The following is a 20,048-nucleotide window of genomic DNA, read 5'->3' as shown; positions in this document are numbered from 1 at the left end:
GAAAGACTTGTACCCACTAATAGATACATGCTGTTGTTTTTTCTTTTAAGCTAAATAGATGAATGTTTGTTGTTGTATCTCTTGGTAACCTGTCCTTTCTTTCAAAAAATACTATGTTTTGCACAGTTTAACCCTACAGGTGTATATGGGGTGATTTGAAATCTCTCCATTATCAAGCAACAGAATTACACTATATATTAATGATTTGGGGTTGTTTCTTTTCTAGAAGAAATAATCAGCTTCCCCTTCATGTCTTGCTAGGACAACAGCTGCAGATGAGATTGAGCTTCCATATTTAATACATTCTATTAACTTCACACATCCAAACACACTCTGGCTCACTCCCTCACGCACCCCAGTGTCACATTAGAGGTGAGCAGGCCCTAATTAAAAGCACACACCATCTGCCAGAGTGCGGTGGCAGAGTGGCACTCCACAGCCGTCCCGATTCCTGTGATTGAAATGTATTATTTATGAGCTCAAAGACAAAATACGCTGCTTGGCTGGTGAAAGCTGCATTAGGAGCTGGATAGCACCATCTAATGGAATGGAGTGCCACTGGCTATTCATCTTTCCTCTTCTTCCTCTCTCCTCAGTCTTCTCCCCTAATAATTTTATTTTTCAGTCTTGTCCTTAGATTTTCTGTGATAGTGTTTCAGACAATTTTGTCTCTCATGTTCCACTTCTATACAAGATTGGAAAGGGTTGTTGAAATATTAAACTAATTGTGGGGAAATTTTGCAGCCTTTTGTTTCCTTCCAGTGCCACACATAGCGTTTTACTTTCTGTAGCAAAAGTGATACTGATGTGGTGGTACAGAGGAACATGAGGAAGATAGATGAGCAAGATCAGTTTACTGCATTTCTCCAGTTCCTCCCAAGGACCCGTGTAAAGGAAGTATCCACTGCTCCATCTGAAAATTTTATTTTCATATGGAAATTGGGCCTGACCGTGGGGGAGGGAAGGCAGGATGACAGTACACTACAGACTGTGTGAAAGTTCTTTACTGTGTTGGAAAGAAAGGGCATGATTTGGGGAAAGCTGCAGCTTTGGACCTTCCTCTCTGCAAGCAGAGATCACAACATCTGCCATCTTGCAGAAATCATGTTCTGTTATTGCTTCTTAGTGGGGAAATGGATGAGGAGGTGTTGGACTGAGGGGTGAAATACACCTTGTCAGGAGAGGAAAAGAGTGACAGGGAAGGAGCCCTTTTTGTGTTAACTGGTCCATCAATCTGACACTATTGACTACTAGATAACAACACTGCATCTAGTAGAAATGTATATTGTGACAATGACCTTTTGGATATGCAGGTTAAGAATAGTCACGCTGATTCAAAATCATCTGGGGAATGATTTTCTGGTCCTTAGCCTTTACTACTAGCCAAGTAGTGTTCTTGAGTTTTGCAGTATTCCATGCTGGGCATCCAGCAGTATGGCTTCAGCACAAACAAGCAGTTAGGACTGGACTGGTACTTGAAATATGACATTTTTCTACAGATCCTCTAATAGAACCTTTTTTTTGTTTAGGAGAGGATCTGATCACTACTTCAGCTTGGGCAAGACAAATCCCTGAATAAAATTATGTGTCTAAAACTGAGCCAAAAAAAAAAAAAAAAAAAAAAAAAAATATATATATATATATATATATGGGAGGTGTGCATTTTATTTTTTGCATCAGCATGTTTTAAAGAATGTTGAAATGACATAAATCATGGCATGTCTATGAATGCATGTCCTCTTATTGTTTGTGTTTAGAAACTACGCCATCCGAAGGATAAAAGATGCCTTTAGAGAAAACAAGAACATAGCAGATTCTGAAAAAATAGAAGAGCTACTGAATAAAGCCAAAGCAAACCTAGAGGTTATTCAACGGCAGGTATGTTAATTTCTCTAATTTTTTATGGGAGTTGTTCACTACTCATTTAACTGTCTTGTTACTCTAGAGATGGAAAAAAAAATGTTTCCTTGTTCAAAACATCTCTAGATGAGCATCAGCTTTTTTTCTGAATTTGTTAATCTTTTTATCATAGGTTCAGAGGGGTGACTTTGACCCTCCAAATAGTCGCACTTTCTTCTGTGTTTGTTTTTTCCCATCTCTAGATACAGTGTTAGAATAGTAACAGAACAAGAAAATCCTGAAGTGAATTAAATAAATGCTGGCTAAATGTGTTCAAACAGGGTTATAGGTTTTTCTTTGGAAAATTTAAGTCATCAGCAATATTTTTCTTGTCCGAGTAGCATTTATAGCATCTCTGTTCCTTCCACTAGGTCCCATGTTACTAAGAAATTAAGTAGACTTGGTTGAACTTCAGATACTTTTTTAACTTCCCATTCATACCCACTGTCTATCTAAAGTGACCACTAAAAATTGGAAGAAAGCAAATTTCTATGCCTGAACTTTCTGTGAGAACTTGCAGTGATTAAGCTGCTCCTCGTTGCAAAATCTGTGCTTGCTGACACCAGCCAGAGCTCAGTAGTACTTTTATTAAACCCTGAATGAATATGTGCGCCTGCTCCTCCATGGTTTGGTTTAATATGGCTCTTTAAACAACCAGCAGGTCAGTTAGATGTGTTCTTATTTTAGTAGGGAGCTGGGCTCTTTGATTTGACAATTAAGTATGGATGCTTAGGTGCAAGTTTTTGGTTTGGGTTTTTTTTTCATCTCCCAGGGTGTTGTTTTGTGCTCCCATAGTTTTTGCTATCTTTTTTTAACTCAAACACTAATTTTTTTATTTAAGGGTTTCTCAACAAAGTAATTTGGAATGGATTGTTGCAATGCAATTACATTTGAATGTTGGGGTGTTTTGTCTCAGATCTGTAGGTGATAATTGGCATTTTCAGCTCTTCTAATTCTCGCTTAAGATAAAGTCTTGCTAAATAAAAACTTTACAACTTTTTTTTTCTCAGCAAAACATGATTATACTGATCTGAGTCCTAATAGGTCTGGGACAAATTTTAAAATAAAACTCCTCTTTCCTATCTAAATCCTGTGTAAACCCAGATTCTTTCTGTAGATCCTGAAAAAAAGATATTATTTCTCTAAAATAGACTTCCCAGACTGGACTTTTGTCCTTGCACCTTTTTTGAAGTTTTCTTTTAGCCCAAAGATTTTCCCTCAGCATCAGTCAGCATCCTTCTGTTATGCATTTATTACTGTATCACTGGGACATGCCAGAATAATTCAGAATGGCCTCAGTTATTGCTAAGCCTAGAGGGTTTTGCATGTTTGTTTCAAACATCAGCTATTTAAGGGCCTTTTCCAACATTAAAAGCCAAATTGCTGAAGTTGGTTTTAAATCGGATCGCTGTCATTCCATGTAAGAATTTCAAGGAAAATATACTTGAAAAGCAAGGAATATTAAAGACACTGACACGACTCTCCATTTTTAATTGCTAAGACAGTTAAAGTTATGTTGAAGTAGCTCTTTAATGTTGCACTTCTAGACATTTTCCAGAGAAAGTACAATCACGCTGCATTCGCTTTTGGAAGGGTTTATCTTACATGTTTTCAAGAGTAATGGATAATAAATGTTATTATACAGTAACATAATAGGCAATGGAATTTTTAACAAAAAATAATCAGACAGAAGAAAATTATTTTATCAAGATAATTTTTTTACATGCAACCCTGCAAGAGTTGATTGTTTGGGTATTAAAGACTTTTTTTCATAAAAAATTGCAAATTGTGCTTTGCAGAACTTCTGTTATGTTTCGGTGTCATCTCTCTCCTATCTGTAAAGCAAGAGATAAATGATGTAAAAATAGCAACACCATGTTAAAAGTTTTTCATCAGGACTATTAAAAACCTGAGCATCTAAGTTCATATTAATATTTACTTGCTGTCAAATTTCATCATGCTTTGTCGAAAAACTTCATTCTCCCTCTCTGTTTAATTGAAGACCTAAGTAATGAAGTCGTCTGACATTATTAAGACTTTATATTTAAAAGTAAACAAGCATAATAGAAAGTGGTTTTATTTTTAAATGCAGAAGAACTGAAACAAACATGGGATCTAGCATACAATTTTTTGCTAAGTTTGGGGTTTATTATGATGTGGTTCATCTTGGTGTTGCTGACTTTTTTCCTAGTATGTCAGTAGAAATTAAATAATATCCCTCTTTGCTGACAATTTGTTGTTACTCTAAAATCAAATTTATATTCACTTTACATTCTAATTTATGGTTTAGTCATCAAAGTGACCATTGAAGTGTAAGGTTCATAAATAACTATTTGAATCAGCCTAGTGGGAAATGTGAAGTAGTGACAGATTACTGTCATTTTGTTCATGTCAGTCACTGTACAATTTGCTGGAGTGTTATAAAAGTAGCTTTATAATGCTGAAAAGCATGGAGGAACATTAATCTCCAATCTTAGTCCTCCTCTGCATATTATTGGTTTTGATTTTATAATAGCCCAGCTAATGGAAGGAACAACTCATTTACAATACTGTTGGCAAAGATTTTTGTGGGTGTGTGTTTACTGTGTCAACAAAATTTTGTTGTTGACACAGTAGTTGTTTTGTCTTTCCTGTAGAGAAGGGTGTTGTGAGAAATGCATTGTCACAAATAAGTGTGAAATAGAATGTTTTAAAAAGTTTTGAGGTGAAGTCTTGAAGGTGTTTAAGGATTGTCATAACAGCCATTCCCCAGCTAAGTAATATTATTTCATTTGTGAGTTTCTATTACTATTAGTAATGTTAGTGTGTTAGTGGTAGGGGAATTCACACTGAAATGTACTGCTGCTGTTGAAATTTGAGATTTATGAAAGCCACTTTGAAGATTGGCTAATATCGAGTGTTTTGAAGTTTTCTTTATGCCATTCTGTCTGTCGGGTTTTGAACTGAAAACATAACTGTGAAGTTCAAAAGCTATAGTAGACGTGTGTGCTCTGATTAAAGCCTTGTTTTCATTTATAGGATGTCTCTTCCATATTCCTCTGTAGTGCCTTCCCCTCAGTTTTATATTGTAGCTGGAAACTGCCAGTCATCTTGTTGTCCAGTTAAGAAGGATTATTTTGTTTTTCTTGGCATCTCTGAGCCTTTGTTATCAATTTTACAATCAACAATTATTATCAATTTTACCATTTACTATGTTAAATGGTTTTAACATCACACAACTATAGTATTCTTCAATAAAAGGGTTTTAATATTTCACAGCTTTTGTTTGTCTATTTAAATAATCCAAACTGATGAGAATCCTGGTTTGCATAAGCTTTGGTCAGGGAGACAAGAGATGCAACTTGGGCGCTCAGACAGTTGGGACTTGAGAATCTGCCTCCTTTACAGCTGGCTGGTCATCTGTGTTTTTTAAGGGAACAGATAAACTTTTCTTTTGGGTCTGAGCTGATTTTCCTTAGGCTTGACCTCTCTTATGGTTCCCTTCATGAAGGAGTGTGGTGTTGATGCATGAAACCTCAGTTAGAAAGGTTCCACTGATAATGATAAATACTGAGCACTTGAAGCATTTTTCATGTTTGCAGCATGTTGTTAAGTACATTCTAATCCTTGAAATATGCATTGCTTGTAATAACTTGAGCTCCATTTCTCTTAATGAAATGCTTCATGACTATGCCTTGATAAAAGCCCATGTCATACTTAGTGTAGGATTTCATATTCTTATGTTTTTCCATAGTCCAAACTATTAGTATGGTTTTGTGCTGAAACTTGTGCAAAATAAGAACAAATCTTCTGGATCTTTTATTTTTCAGCAAACCAAGTTGCCACTGCAGTGTATAGCCAAGTACTGTGCCTCCTTGAGGTGTTCATTAGCAGTATCTTATCTTGGCAATATTTTGAATTTAAGCAACACTTGAATGGAAATGGAAATTAAACTGAATCACTGTACTAATACAGCGCTCATATTATTATGAATTAATGACCATAAAGCCATCAGGGAACTTTCTGTTAATCAAAATAACATAAATATTAAAGCATGTTTAATAAATATTAGCAAGACAAGCAACTTCAATTATAGTTGCTATAAAAATGAAAGGTAAAAAAAGATCTATTTTGAAAACTCTTGTTAGTATTAATTTTGGGCTACAGGTTGTACTCATGTCTAAATTTTATCAATATGTAAGAAAATTGCAAAATGCTGTGTAATGTGATTCATTATATTGGCAGCAGCTCTGAGGCCAAGAGGAAAGAATAGCTGGAAAAGCCCTCTGAACACAAGGGGCAGCACCATGCTACTGTTCAGGAATGTGTATAGTATTGGCAAGTCATGTCTTCCTGCTGGCAGACAATTCTGTTGGAGTTCTAATATAGTTCATTTTTATCAAGCTTGTCACTGCAAGGAAATTTTAAAATCACTGATTATTTTGCTGCTTTTCTTGATAAGCTCTTTGAATTCTATCTCTTTTTTTTTCCAGCTTCACAATGACAAATACCCATTTCTCTACAAAAATACAAATTTTTGTACTATAAAATTGTAGACTTTCAGTTCTTAGATAAGAGGATTGCCCTTGGAAGTTTGCTGGGGCTTTCACTTGTGCCATGTATTTCTAGTTATTACAGTTGGACATCATTTTCCAGCCAGGATAGAGCTGACATTATACACAGAGAATTTTTCTTACCCCTCTGGCCATTTAGCTATACTAAAAGCAGGTGTAGACACAGTGAAGTTTTCAAATGCCTCATTCACAGTAGAAGAGTGGGAGTGAGTGACATAATCAAACAATGGACAGATATGCTGATAAAACAGTTTTATCAAGTCACTGCACGATATCCATGAACTACCTATACACTTCTAAATCCTTGGATTGGCAGCTAGAACATAGAAAATGTTTGGCATGAGCCTCTTGCATTTCTCTTGCTCCTGGCCTGTTGCAGTACTGGTAGTCAGTTTTTAATTGCTTTACCACATCATGAGCTCTCACTTACTTGGTTCCTTACCTGCAATTACCAAAATTTTACTGGAAGCTTGTGGCGAAGCCACAAACTGAATTCAAATCAGCTGACTCAGGGTTTAGAAGCCACTGGGGACATTTTCCTGTGTTTGTTGGTGGTTTTAATTTTTTTTTTTAAATTTCAAAGCTCTTTGGGGTGATATTTTTAGGCATTTTCTTTTCCTTGAGGTAGTTTGAATCCCTTTGTTATGTTCATGTTGCCTTTACTTCACAAGTGGTTGAAAACTTCAAATACTTTGTAAGAGTAACCTACCAGGAAGCATATGATTAAGGAAGACAATGGAAATCCTTAACATATATTAAAATTCAGAGCTCTTGACTTAGAAAGAGACACAGATGCAGGTGAAGGAATATAAAACATAGGATGGATAACACCTGTCTTTCAGTAAACAAAAGAAAGCTTCAAATTGAAATTGGGAAACAGTAAATTCAGAGCTGTACTGGTTTTGTATTTCAGTGGGAGAGTAAATGTAAATGTATGTACAGTAAATATCCATACGGTTTTGGGGGTTGAAAAGGAGAAGGAACAAAGAAAAAGGTGTCGTAGGAGTGACTTTGAAAAAGGGTTGGTAAATTTAAACAGAAACCCAGCTGAATCAGAAGTTGTTCTTTCACAGAACTTGTTAGCAGTGAGGTCTGTTTTGGCCAGCTTTTCCAAATACCTTTTTCATCTTGGCATGTAGGCTAGCTTTGGAGATGTGCAACATTGGAACAGATGCCAAAAGCCCACAGCTGTCATTTCAGCTTAATTTCTGGCATCTGAGGGCGCAGGAAGTGTAATAGACATTTTACTCGTCTTCAGGTGGCATGGCTCTCCAGGTTACACCTGTGTGAGTCTCCAGAGCAGTGTTACTCCTTAGGCTTTCATTTAACTCTCCTGATAGAGAGCAAGATTGTGTTTTCACAAGTGATTTGCTGCTGTTCATTCTGCTGACTAAACTACAAGTGGCAGGTTCTGTCTGCAGTATTAAATTCCAAAGTAGACTGTGCATTGAAAATAACCTTTAGGCTGCCAGCAGAGGCGATTCAGAGGTAGAATGAGGCTTTGTCTTTCTGTTGTAAGAGCTTAGGGTAAAACACAGCATTTGATGTATGCAGTAACCTTTCCTAAAAATAAAGACTGCTGAATGTTGGCCAGTGCATTTAAAACACTGTAATTATCTGTCATAAAGAATTGTCATTATTTTTGTTGCATGTATTTAATGGCTAATCCAGTGAGGTTGGGGCCTGATCATAAATAGTAACAGTAGTTATATAATACATCCAGAGCTGTGAGCACCTGATGTTCTGCACAGATGAGGGCTGTCTGAAGGACAGGAGAAGGACTTCATTTCTTGGGAGCAACTTGGCATGGCAATATGTCACATCCAATAAAGCAAATGCTGAGTGTAAACTTCCACATGGAAAAGAGTAAGTTTTATCAACCTGGCTGGTCAGTAGCTCCTTGAAACATTTAGCAGCATTAACCATTCTGTGCTGAAGAAAGCATCAGAAGCAAGGAAAGATAACATTTTCAGGCAGATGCATCCCTCTGCCATTTGCCCCTTTGTGCTTTCTGCTTTGCTGTCTTTGGTGTCTCAAGGGTTTCAGCCTGGGGTGTAAATGAATATGGTTTTTAGGGGTGGCTGTTGCAACAAAACTTCAAGGAGGCTTTTCCAAATGAGGTAACAGCAAGAGTGTGTGTGTCTTAGTTCAAATAAAAATACTGTCAAGAGAGGGAAAGTAGAAATGAGTGCTTTAGTTTTGATCACAGAGAAAATGACTTCTGCTGTGTTTCTAATCTGACTGTGTGATCTTGCTTTGATGCCTGTCAGTCTGGTTCACAGTGGTGCCCATTGAGGGATGGTTTGAAAATTGAGTTTCTTGCATTGAAGTGCAACCTTTGAGCAACTTCTTGTCTTCCTTGCTGTGTGATGTCTGCTGCAGAGCAGAATATTTGTGGAGGTTCTCTTTTTTATTGAATAGGAGAAGGAGAAGTAAGGCAATCTTGCATGTTATTTATGAAATGTATAACCTTGTAAAAGCCTTGGGTATGTATTGTGACTTACTTTCACATCAGAATATTGATCTCATGTGAGAGTCCCTTCTCAGGGGTGAACCAGTTTTAAGTACAGCTAGACCTTGAGGAAATTAGAGGGATTGCTGTTTTGAGGACTTCTAAAAAAGGGAGAGAGACAAAACTGCTGTTATTGAAACTGTGATCTCTTGATCTCTCTTTGTTTGTTGGTTGCTTTTTAATCTGTTGTAATTTTGTTTCTTTTTTCCTTGGTGTGAAAACTTTCCATCCTGATTTTGTACTGCTCATTGGAAGGAGACACAATGCCAGATTCATTGGCACTGCAGCTGAGCAGGCACACTTCCTTCCAGGAGGAGCTTTGGCACATTTGTCTGGTGCCTCTGATCCCCAGGAGGTTCTGCTCTGCTGCCCTTGAACTGCAGTCTGTAATTCAGGATGACAATGGTGGTATTGGTACTCTCGCTGTCTGACAAGTCACCTGGTCCCATAGCTGTGGTAAAATGGGTTTTTTAATGACATTTCCCCCCAACCCCATGCTCAATCATCAGTCTCTCAGCATATTACAATTTCAGTTTTTCCTTTTACAGAGGAAAATTCCAGAGCTTTTCCATATCCAGCTTACAGAGGGAAGAGGCTCCTCCTGAAGCTTGCATTCTTTTCTGGCCTCTGAAAATTACTTCTCTCCACAGCACACTAAAAATACGTTTTAAAATGTTCCCCTGCCACTCTAAATCAGATGCCTCTTATTTGTTTCTTTCACAGATGTTTTTTTAAGTCTAAAGAATTTATTCTTTTCTTCATTCTCAAGATGAAGGCAGTCTGCAAAGACCTCCATTACCTTATTTGCTCCAAGAATCTGGTTTAATGACTGATTCATATTTGCCCATCTTATTATCTTTGTGCTTCTGTTGGCTGTCACTAAAACTTTTCCACTTTCCCAGTTTCAAAGGTGACACTTGCTTTCTTACTTTAAAATTGCTTGTCAAAATGAAAGCTGTTTATACAATCCACCAACATTAACTTTCATTTTACAAAACTGAAAAAAAACAGTTACTTGAAAAAGAAACAACCTTCTTCATGTTTCTTTGTGTCTGGTATGTCTGCATGTACTGTAATCTTCTGGGCATCCACTGAATACCCCTGTGGGTTATCATAGACCAAACATGGTCTCTGTCACCAATACCATTTGACTGAATTTGCAGCCAGGTAAATTCACAGTGATCTACTTTTATTTTGACAATAAACATATATGTGTCCTTCACATAAAAGTTCTTTCAAGCAAAGAAGCTTTATCATTGATATGTTATTTTACAATTTTGTCTTTTTTGCAGTAATTCAGATTCTGTCCAGTGTCTCTGTAGTAAGCTGCTTGTATTTGAGGGAAATGTGTTTGATCCATGAAATTGTGATGAAGGCCAGGCTTAGGGAGGAAAGTTGCTAGACTCTAATACCAGCGTGTCTGATCAGGCCCTTGGAAGTTTAGGCAGGGAAAGCTGTTTTCTAGACAAGAGTGTAGAGTGAAGTTTAATTAGTGTTTACGCAGTCTCCTTGGAACTTGGTGCATTGCTGCTGTCTTTAGCTTTGGGCTTTCTGAGGTGAGCCTGGGTTTTTTTTGGCCATTAAGAGCTACAGCTGCAGTGCCCTTCATCTTCGTGACAGGCATTATGCCAGTACATTAATTCTGAAAGCAAGTAAAGAGAAGAAAGAAGGAGCCCAAACTCTTCCAGTCGCAGTTAAATCACAGTTTGACTGATTCCTGTTGTTATGCTTTCTGGGGTATGTCAGATACATGTTTCCCCTCTGAGGTATATGCTGCCTGAATGTCCTTCCTAGGCTGTTGGCTTGGCAGGAAGGGAAGCATTACTAAGCAGAGTTTTGAACTCGCCTTTATAATTTTGGCACCAGTAGAAAATGCATAAATGCATGGTTTAAAACAAAAATCTGCTGTTTATGTTGTAAAAATAAGGTCCTGTCCCTCATCAAGGCAGTTATGAATATTGCAGTGTAGTGGCTAAATAATACATTCATAGTTTTTCTTCAGTGAGCATAATTGACTTACTGAGCAGTAGCTTTGATAATTCTTAACCATATTTTCACCCAAGTGTGTGGTTAATGAGAGCATTATGTGACCTAATCACGTAGCCTTTCACATTAATACGAATCTTGTTTATAATTCTCTTTATTTTTTTGTTGACCCAGTACTTTGGTTCTGTGTTCAAATTATCTTAACTTTAAATGAAAATATTTCTTGTCTCACAGAAGTCTAATTTCTATGCACATTTGTCAGTAGTGAATACTTAGTGGGAGTGATTACTCTCTAACTGCTCGTGCCAGTATACCTCTGGGAGGTTAATCAATCTTGTGCTTTTTAATTGACATCAATAATGTGTTTACATTTATCAATATTTCTTAATTGTCAAGTTATAACTGTGGAACTTCAATAATAAATCATACCAATGGTTAACTTCATACATTAGATTTTTAAGAGTCTCCTTAAGCACTTTGACATGTTGTAAATTGCTTTTAAAATGATGTATGTATACTCATGGGGGAAGAGGAGAAAAAAATTGGTATGCAAAGTCATGCTGTCAAAATACTGCAGAACTGGCCCATTGACAGTAACATACCTTTGCCACATGTAGGATATGCTTTACGGGAAGAAGAGGGGAGTAAGTCTCTTCAAACTGCTTGTTTTATTACTAATAATTTTGTGACTGTGACAGTGCCCATACATTTGTTGTGTCATCCCCAAGGAATTGTCAGGGCTGTGACTCTTTCCATTTTCTCAGCTGTAGAGGCAAGACAGAGGACAGAAAGAATTACCAGTTCTACTGCTCCTCTGCAGAAGTAGCAGTGAGCTGTGGAGATCAAGGCATCCTGATTTTGGTGGTGCGTTTCACCAGTGTCCTTAAGATACTGAGGTGGAAATGAAGGAGGCTAGCTCTGTTTAAATATAAGCATATGTTTAAAGACTTGGATGCACAGGCAAACAATTATTTGCCCAAGTCCACAAAATATGCTTATAGCAGGAATTAAGGCATGAAAGTCCAAGTCTTACAACATGTACCTTCATCATCTGCCTCACTCTGTTCTCTGTTCCCTTTAAACCCAAGGAGCAGTATTCTGAAGAAGGAAATCTGACAGAAAGCTGTCAGGATGCTGACCACATTGTGTCAATCTTACCATGTTTTATGGGCTATATTCAAGACAGTATAAGAACTAAAAACCTTGCCTAATGAGAGGTAAAGAAAGAAGATGATGCTGTTTTCTAGGTAAGTGAAAACCAGTGTAAACACCAGGAACACCAAGGCTGGTTTTTATTTGAAAAGACTAAGTATTAAATATTCCAGTTTAGACTAGCAGCCATTTTGTTGATTTCTTGCAAATGTCATAAGTCATAAATTAAAACTCTCTCTCCTTTTTTGAATGAGACAAGACTGATAAGAAACAGCTATTATACAAAATTATAGTAGTTACGAAATCCAATTACATTTAAAGCAAGTGTGTGTAATCAATCTCTTTTGAAGGGTAAAGCAATTCATGAGAGCAATCCATGGGCACTTCCTTTAGTGTGGCAGATTAAGTACCTTCTCGTTGCATGTGGAGGGCTTTGCAGTAGGTTGCTTGTGTGAATAAGTGATACTTAGATTCAAAAGCAGACATGCTGGAGTGCAGCTTGTCTGCCACATCAGCCCAGACACCACTGCACAGGTTCTGAGCTAGAGGTTATTCACATCCATCCATCTAGAAGGGTAAACTTGAGTCAGTGTACGAATGTGTAAGCGAACACAAGTCTTTAAGAAATTCTGACCTTTCAACAGCATTCAAATTCTATTTGTGCTTTTGGATTCAAAGCTACTAAGGTTCTTGAGATGTGTAAGAAACTAAATTTAGTGTGGTTGGTTGACCCTGACTGGACACCAGGTGCCCACCAAAGCTGCTCTATCTCCTCAGTTAGACAGGGGAGAGAAAATACAATGAAAGGTTCATGGATTAAGATAAGTCAGGGAGAGATCACTCACCAATTACTCTCATGGGCAAACTAGACTCATGTTGGAAAAATTAGTAAATTTATTACCAATCAAATCAGAGAAGGGTAATGAAAAATTAAACGAAATCTTAAAAATGGCTTTCTTCCACTCATCCCTTCTTCTGAGGCTTAAAATGACTCCTAATTTTCTCTACCTCCTCTGTGCAGTGGCTGGGAAATAGAGGCTGCAGTCAGTTCGTCACACATCATCTCTGCTGCTCCCTTCTTCTCAAAGGGGACTCCTCACACTCTTCCCCTGCGTCACTGTGAGGTCCCTCCTGCAGGAGACAGTCTTTTATGAAGTTCTCCAGTGTGAGTCATTCCCACGGGGTGCCGTCCGTCAGGAACAGACTGCTCTAGCTTGTGTTCCTCACAAGGTCGCAAATCCTGCCAGCAAACCTGCTCCTCTCCACCAGTCCAGAGGTCCTGACAGGAGCCTGCTTCCCATGGGATAGCATCCCAGCCTCCTTCAGCCATCCTCCTGCTCCAGTGTGGGGTCCTCCACAGGCTGCAGGAGGATCTCTGCTCCACCATGGCCCTCCCTGGGCTGCAGGAGCGCAGCTGCACCACCATGGTCTACACCCCAGGCTGCAAGGGAGTCTTGGCTCCGGCACCTGTAGCACTTCCTGTCCCTCCTTCTGCACTCACCTGGGTGTCTGCAGAGCTGTTCGTCTCACCTACTCTTATTCCTCTCTCCTGGATGCAATTGTGAAAGTTTACCTTTTTTTCTCCTCCTGCTTAAATTTCCCAGAGGCACTACCACTGCTGCTGACCTTGACCAGTGGCAGGTCTCTCATGGAGCCAGCTGGCATTGGCTTGCTCAGACACTGTGGGAAGCTTCTGGCACCTTCTTAAAGAAGCTACTTCTGTAGTCTCTCCTCTACCAAAACCTTTCCACAGGCTGTTAGCATGCAGAACATAAAATCTTCTATGAATTGAGTTCAGAAAAAATTATTTTTAGTCACTGTTCTCCACAAATATATTTAATGCCATCATAGCCTGAAGTAAGTAAAACTAGTTCAGTTGTCAGGTTTTCCGGTACTTTGGAGGAAGACTGAAATAGTTGCTACCGGGTCATCAGGTGGGATGTGTTTTCAAACATAAGTGGGCCTGGTACAGGAAACTTGTGTTTCAGCCTTCTGCCATTTCTCAAACGTCCTACATTGAGTGTATACTGGGGCTATTGAAAAAGTAAGGAGTGTAATTAATATCCATAATGTATATTCTCAGGCTAAAAAGAGAGGATGATTGTTTTGTTCAGAGGGTAGCTGAGCAGATTGAAAGAAAGTATATGGACTTGGGTTCACATATTTATGCTGACTAATATGGGTGCTTGAGAGATCAAGGTACTCTGGAAGTCACAAGAATGAAAGCTACAAAATTATTTAAGGATTCAAGAACATGAGCTTTTTCCTTCTATTACAGTTTCATATTTGAATAAGATCAATACAGTGTAAAAGTAGAACTTGTGGTCTTTTTCATCTTTTGGTAAAGTACAGGCCATTGTGATTCTATTCTTTCCTATATATTCAGCTAAAGGGAGGGTAACTTCATGCTGCAATCTTCATTTGGGGAAGCTGAAGAGCACTGTGGAGCATCACAGTGCACTTTATATTTTTCACAGGAGCTTAGCATATGCATCTCCTGTTGTAAAACTGAAAGCTTTGGGTAGGGTAGTGATGGGGCTTAAGAAGTACCCAGTAACCATTGCCACAGACAGTCAAGGAGCCTTTCATAGAATAACAGAATGGTTTGGGTTTGACAGGACCTTAAAGACCATCAGGTTCCAGTCCAAGCCCCCTGCCATGGTCATGGTCACCTTCCACTGAAGCAGTGAAGCTCAGCTGATCAGAATTCAGTGATGGTACTTCTAATTTCAAATGTTTATAACAGTCTACACTTAAAAATACATATTTTTAAAAACACTACATAACTTATGCTACTATGTGCAAGTCAGTAATCAGTTCATACCTGGACCCCTGACAGGAGGACGGTTGATCTGGAAGTAGCAACAGATAATTTGGTCTAGATCAGGTCACATTTTTTGTTGTACCCATATAAGGTATTTAAATCCAGCTGCATAGCTTATTAGTTTCATCAGTGCTTCTTGATTTTGGTTTTTTGTTTTTCACCTTTAAAAAAAAAAGTTCTTTGTTTGACTTGCTGGCTAAGGCTTTTAAAATGTAAATAGCAGTCTTGTACCTCTAATACAGAGTGCTGTGAAGCTGAGAGGAGAGCCTGACCTACTCTTAAGAAAGAAAACAAAATTGAGAAAGGGTGGAACATAGGAACAGAGAGATCCGAGGTTTCCCACAGTATAGTAATGGATATGACCTTTAATATTGAGGCCTTTGGATCAAATTTAAGTTGGCATTAAAATTTTCTAATAAATTCCCTGCTGAATCTCAGAGTTTTTTTCCTCAGATTTAATTCAGTAAGGTCACAATAAAGCAAGTGCTGTCTGTGCTATTGTAATTGCTCTCAGCAGGCTGATAATGTTATAGCAGACAAGTACCAGCTACTGTGCTTTTATTCTTTTCTTCAAGCACTCTCCTTCCTCCATGCTTGCTTCTCCTGCTCTCAGGTCTGCCCTAAGTAGGAAGTGAAACTGTTTTAAATGCCATTTCCTTCTCATTGTAGCACATTTTTATAGAGATGCTTTCCTGAGTCTCTTCAACAAAGGTCTTATTGCAGAATAGTTGGAGGCTTGTATTTCCTTTCCTTAGTTTTCATCCAAACAAAATTTAAATTCAGCCTCTTCAGTTCTTAAAGACTGGTAGTTCTAAATATGCAATGCTTAGTTCATTTTAGCTTAGTGGTTTTAGGCTTGTGGAATAGATGTACAGCTAAATGAATTTCTCTTATATATAGGGAGAAACACTGAATACCCACAGTACTGTGTTTTATTTAAAGAAATGACAAATCACAACTCACCACAGTGGGGCAGTTGTAGTTTGGGTCCTACACATCTTTTGCAGCCTTCAGAAGAGTGTTGTTTGTTTCTTGTATGAGTGCAAATTTTTGCTTAGCATGCTACTAGTACCTCTGTTACTGCTGTCTTGGAGGTAAATAATGCCCAGCAAAAGGCTGTGATCATGGTTCTCCCTGAAATGTGACTGTGAGAGACTCAGGGCAATTCTGCATGAGTTTCCAGATGCAACATCCTCCTTTTCAAAATCAGACAGTCTGTCTAAAATGTCAGCTTTCTGTCTGTAGTGGAGCAGCTGTATCATAGCTACTCCTTTTTTAACAAATGAAAGAGGTGTCTTAGAACTCTGCAACTGGATCACATGATGGGGCCATGATAGGCCAGTCTTTTAGGTGTGGGGCTAGATACGCTTTTCTTGACTGTGGGCACAAATTAAAAGTTAATATTCCTCAGCCTAACTGGTGTCTCAGGCCTTTGCTGTTTCAAAGGACCAACCATTCCTATTTGGTTTCCGACACCTTAGCTGGCTTCAGATTTCCCCACCCCTACACTCCTGGTCCATTGTCTTCTTGCACTGTCTTTCCCTGAGGCCCAGAATTTCTTACCTGAAGTGTCATGCACAGACACGTGTGCGTGTCTCTAGCTGCGTGCAGGCATTCACTGCCCAGTGCCCGTGGCATTCATTGCTGCTAAAGAAACCAGTCTTGGTAGAGAAGAAAATTACTGACGTGGATATTCCACTGCTTATGAGCATAGTCAGCTAACATATGTTCAGTGGGATATGTCCTCTTGCCCACATGCGATTGACTGGAAATTAGGATCAACAAAAGATGTTTTACAAAGGCAGTTCCAGGTCTGAAATGCATGCAGCTGTATTCTGCTGACCTTCAATCTCTATGGCAAGCAGAAGTGATCAGGACATGTGGACAGTTTTGATATTACCTAGTGCTGCATACCTGTGCTAAGTCTGTTTCAGTAATTAAAAACAACAGATTATGATCTTCAGCCATAACATTTCACCTGCTTGGTTATTGCTCGTTGTTTCTTCTTTTTTTAAACCGCTCTTGGTGTCTACTCTCAGCCATGGATCATATGGTGCTGACAGGATGTATACCACAGTGCCAGCACGTTTGATGAACTTAAGTGAGAAAAGCCATCACTACTGCAGTGTGTGGAGTTTCTCCCAGCTACCATGCAGGCATGTGACAGGAGATCATTTCTGATCAATAACTGCCCATTGCTTTTTATGTAGGACATAGACATTTTAGTTTATAGATCCTGCTGCTGCCAGAGGAAATAATTTCCAGCACCAGAGATGCAACACACCTACTTGAAAGCAGAATGGTCCTGAGCTGGAATGATGTTACTGACCTGAAACACTTCAAAAAGCTTGATTCTGAAGCCTTCTGCGGTTTGAGCTTGCAGTTTCTGAGACAGGTTAACACTGCTGTGAATCATTGTGAGACATGATCAGACTGTTGCTTCGTAAATGAAATAATGAAGCATTTGTGTGTGAGAGTTTCTACTGTAATTGATAGTTAGACTGTGCTTTGAAAAGATCAGAGTCTACATCGCATGATGGTAGGATCTGGAATTTGTTTTGCAAACTTGACTTTTAGTCATAGACACATGAAGTCTTCCAAAGTCCAGGTTTGATTTATAGTACTTCATGTATCAACTGTAGCAACAGGAGTGAATAGTCAAATAGCACTTTGGGTAGCATGATTTTTTCCAAGTAAATTAATAATTGGGCTTGAGTTATTTAGATAAAGTCTTCTGTGGTTGAGAGAGATTTTTCCCTACTTTTCCCGTAGCTCTCAACTGTGAAGAAGTGGTAAGTTGCTTTGAAGGATTTTGATAAAGTAGCAAAAGTAAAACCAATCATCCTTGCCAGTTCTTGGCAATTTACATGTATGAGTTGCCATTACCCCGGGACTTCTGAAGTGCTGTATGAATTGTAGTAGCATTTGTGAATCAGTCCACTTTCAGATGCCAAATGGCACGTGTTTAACAGTTATTAGTCTAGATATAACATTTTTAAATCCTGCCACTCTTGCAAAAAATTCCAATTCTATATACCAATTTTATCCTGACTATTACAATCATACCTCAAAATTCGCAATGTGGGATATGGGATATCCCAGCATGGGATATGAATTCAGTGATAAAAAAATCTCTGCAGCAAACATCTGGGACTTTTTTAAATCAGCGGATTTTAAAAATTTCTAGGCAGAATGTCTCTTATTGTGGTAAATAATAGAAAGTTTCATCTCCCTTGCTCAGAAAGTGAGACTTGACTGTAAGACTTGACTAGATTTGAGTGTGATATTTTGTCTTGAATTTTAACCTATGATATTATTACATTATTTATAAATGTTGCTCCCTTTACTACTCTCAGTCTGTAAAGAGCAGTGTTCACAGCTTATACTGTGAACCCATCAGGTCAGAACACTTTTGTAGTAAAAACCATGAAATAGTTCCCAGTCCCATCTTAAATTTTTCAAAGAACTGACAACTTCATATCATGATGCAACACAATGAATCTTTCAGTGCCATTTGATTAGAGTGAAAATAGGGGAATTTCAGACTTCTCTTTGTCTTTTTATAGTGTTGGATAAGCAGGGCAGTTGGTAGAAGTCATGTTGAGGGGAGAAATGGAAATTCTGTGTTACTGAGGTCCATTTAAGCAGTGTATGTTCTGGAAATATTTCTATATTAAAAGAATCAATTGTATGTATTTCTGATTTGGAGGTGCTAGGGATTTGAACAGTTAAGGCAAGCTATCGGGTCCTGCATCATATGGTCCACTGGACTTTTACATTTGGTTTCATGGCATGACTCTTAATCCTGGGATCTGTGGAAGGTGAAAAGCAAATAAAGCTGTAAACATTCACATATTTTTTATGCACTCAGTCCTCATAATGAAGAAGACTGCATACAGAGATTTTATCTCCACTGGAGTTGCTCTTGCAATTCTTCTCAGGTCTTTAATGGCTATGAGTAGTCTGTCCTTAGTGGGTGCTGTGCTCTCCTTGCTTTCACATGCTCTGTGTATGTGCTCATCCACCTCCAGATGATTTTAAACCTTAATCTTGAACCTTATTTTTCTGTAATCCATGTTTTAAAAGAAGCAATGTTAAAAAAAAAATTAAAAAAGCAAGAAGAATAACTTAGGGTCAAAGAAGATTTCTGTAAGAGGCAGGACTGCAAGTCCTGAAATAGGAAACCACATCTACTCTTATCCAAGTGGCTGTTCTGCCAGTCTGTGTCTCTGGGTCACATTTGTATTGGTTTTGGATCAAGTAACATAGCAAGTGCCAAAAAACCCAAGAAGAGGAGAAGGAGCTCATGACATTTCTTGCATTAGTTTTCCTTTTTTTCTATTATCACATTCAGGAGACTGTGACCCAAATGATGATGAAATACTGGTTCCAATATCCCATTGAGATAAAAATCACACCCTTAATAAGAATCTGTGCTGTACTGTGTTGATATACTAGGCCACTTTTAGAAACATGGGGATTTTTTCATTTTAGGTGAGTTTTAGATGTGATTCAGACTTTGGAGGTATTAGCCTGTTTTAAAAGCCATTATTGTTCATCTGCTTGTGAAAGCAACAGGCAATTTTGGGAGGCAGGAATGGAAATACCACTTTTCAAGGATTTGTTTAGATTGTGATGCTACATATTTAGAATTAAACGTTTCCTTGCTATCATAGTAAGTACAAAATGCACTAAACTTGTGGTTTCTAGAAATATTTAGTCTGTTCTTGTTAGCAGACTATCCTCTTATGCTGTAGATATCAACACATGTATTTTGGCTTGTTTCTACCATTTGTTACTAACTGAAATAAAATGCTAGAAGCTCCCAGTAATGTATCAGGAGGTACAAGACAGGCAGCAAAGCAATTCCAAGTGCTTGTGACAGTGAATGATACCAAAAGTACAAAGCAGTGACTCAACAATTCAGGGGGCTGCTCCCTCCACCTTGGCAGTTTTCCTGCTTCCCTGCCCTGCAGAAGGCTGCACTCCTCACATGGTCCCACATCTGCTCTCTCCAGCACTTCTCTGGAGGGAATAGGGAGCAAGTTGTTACTCCACAGTTAGAGCCAGTGAGTGTGTCTGTATCCCAGGGCTCAGGCATGGGATGCTGAAGTCTGTACCA

The 20,048-nt window shown here is 38.5% G+C and overlaps 1 protein-coding gene across 2 annotated transcripts in view; it reads left to right on the top strand.

Annotated features, from left to right (window-relative positions):
- LYRM4 (LYR motif containing 4) overlaps nt 1–20,048 on the top strand; it is an 87,407-nt gene that overhangs the window by 19,317 nt on the left and 48,042 nt on the right. For both annotated transcript variants that reach the window (XM_039712044.1, XM_039712045.1), the window contains exon 2: nt 1,758–1,878. In XM_039712044.1, the coding sequence (XP_039567978.1) occupies nt 1,758–1,878 (121 nt within the window). The remainder of the gene's footprint in view (nt 1–1,757; nt 1,879–20,048) is intronic.

This window comes from Passer montanus, unplaced genomic scaffold (genome assembly GCF_014805655.1).
Source record: "Passer montanus isolate IOZ18808 unplaced genomic scaffold, ASM1480565v1 scaffold26, whole genome shotgun sequence".
Lineage (NCBI taxonomy): Eukaryota > Metazoa > Chordata > Aves > Passeriformes > Passeridae > Passer > Passer montanus.
Note: the sequence above shows the minus strand (reverse complement) of the source record. Positions and strands in the feature narration are given on the sequence as shown.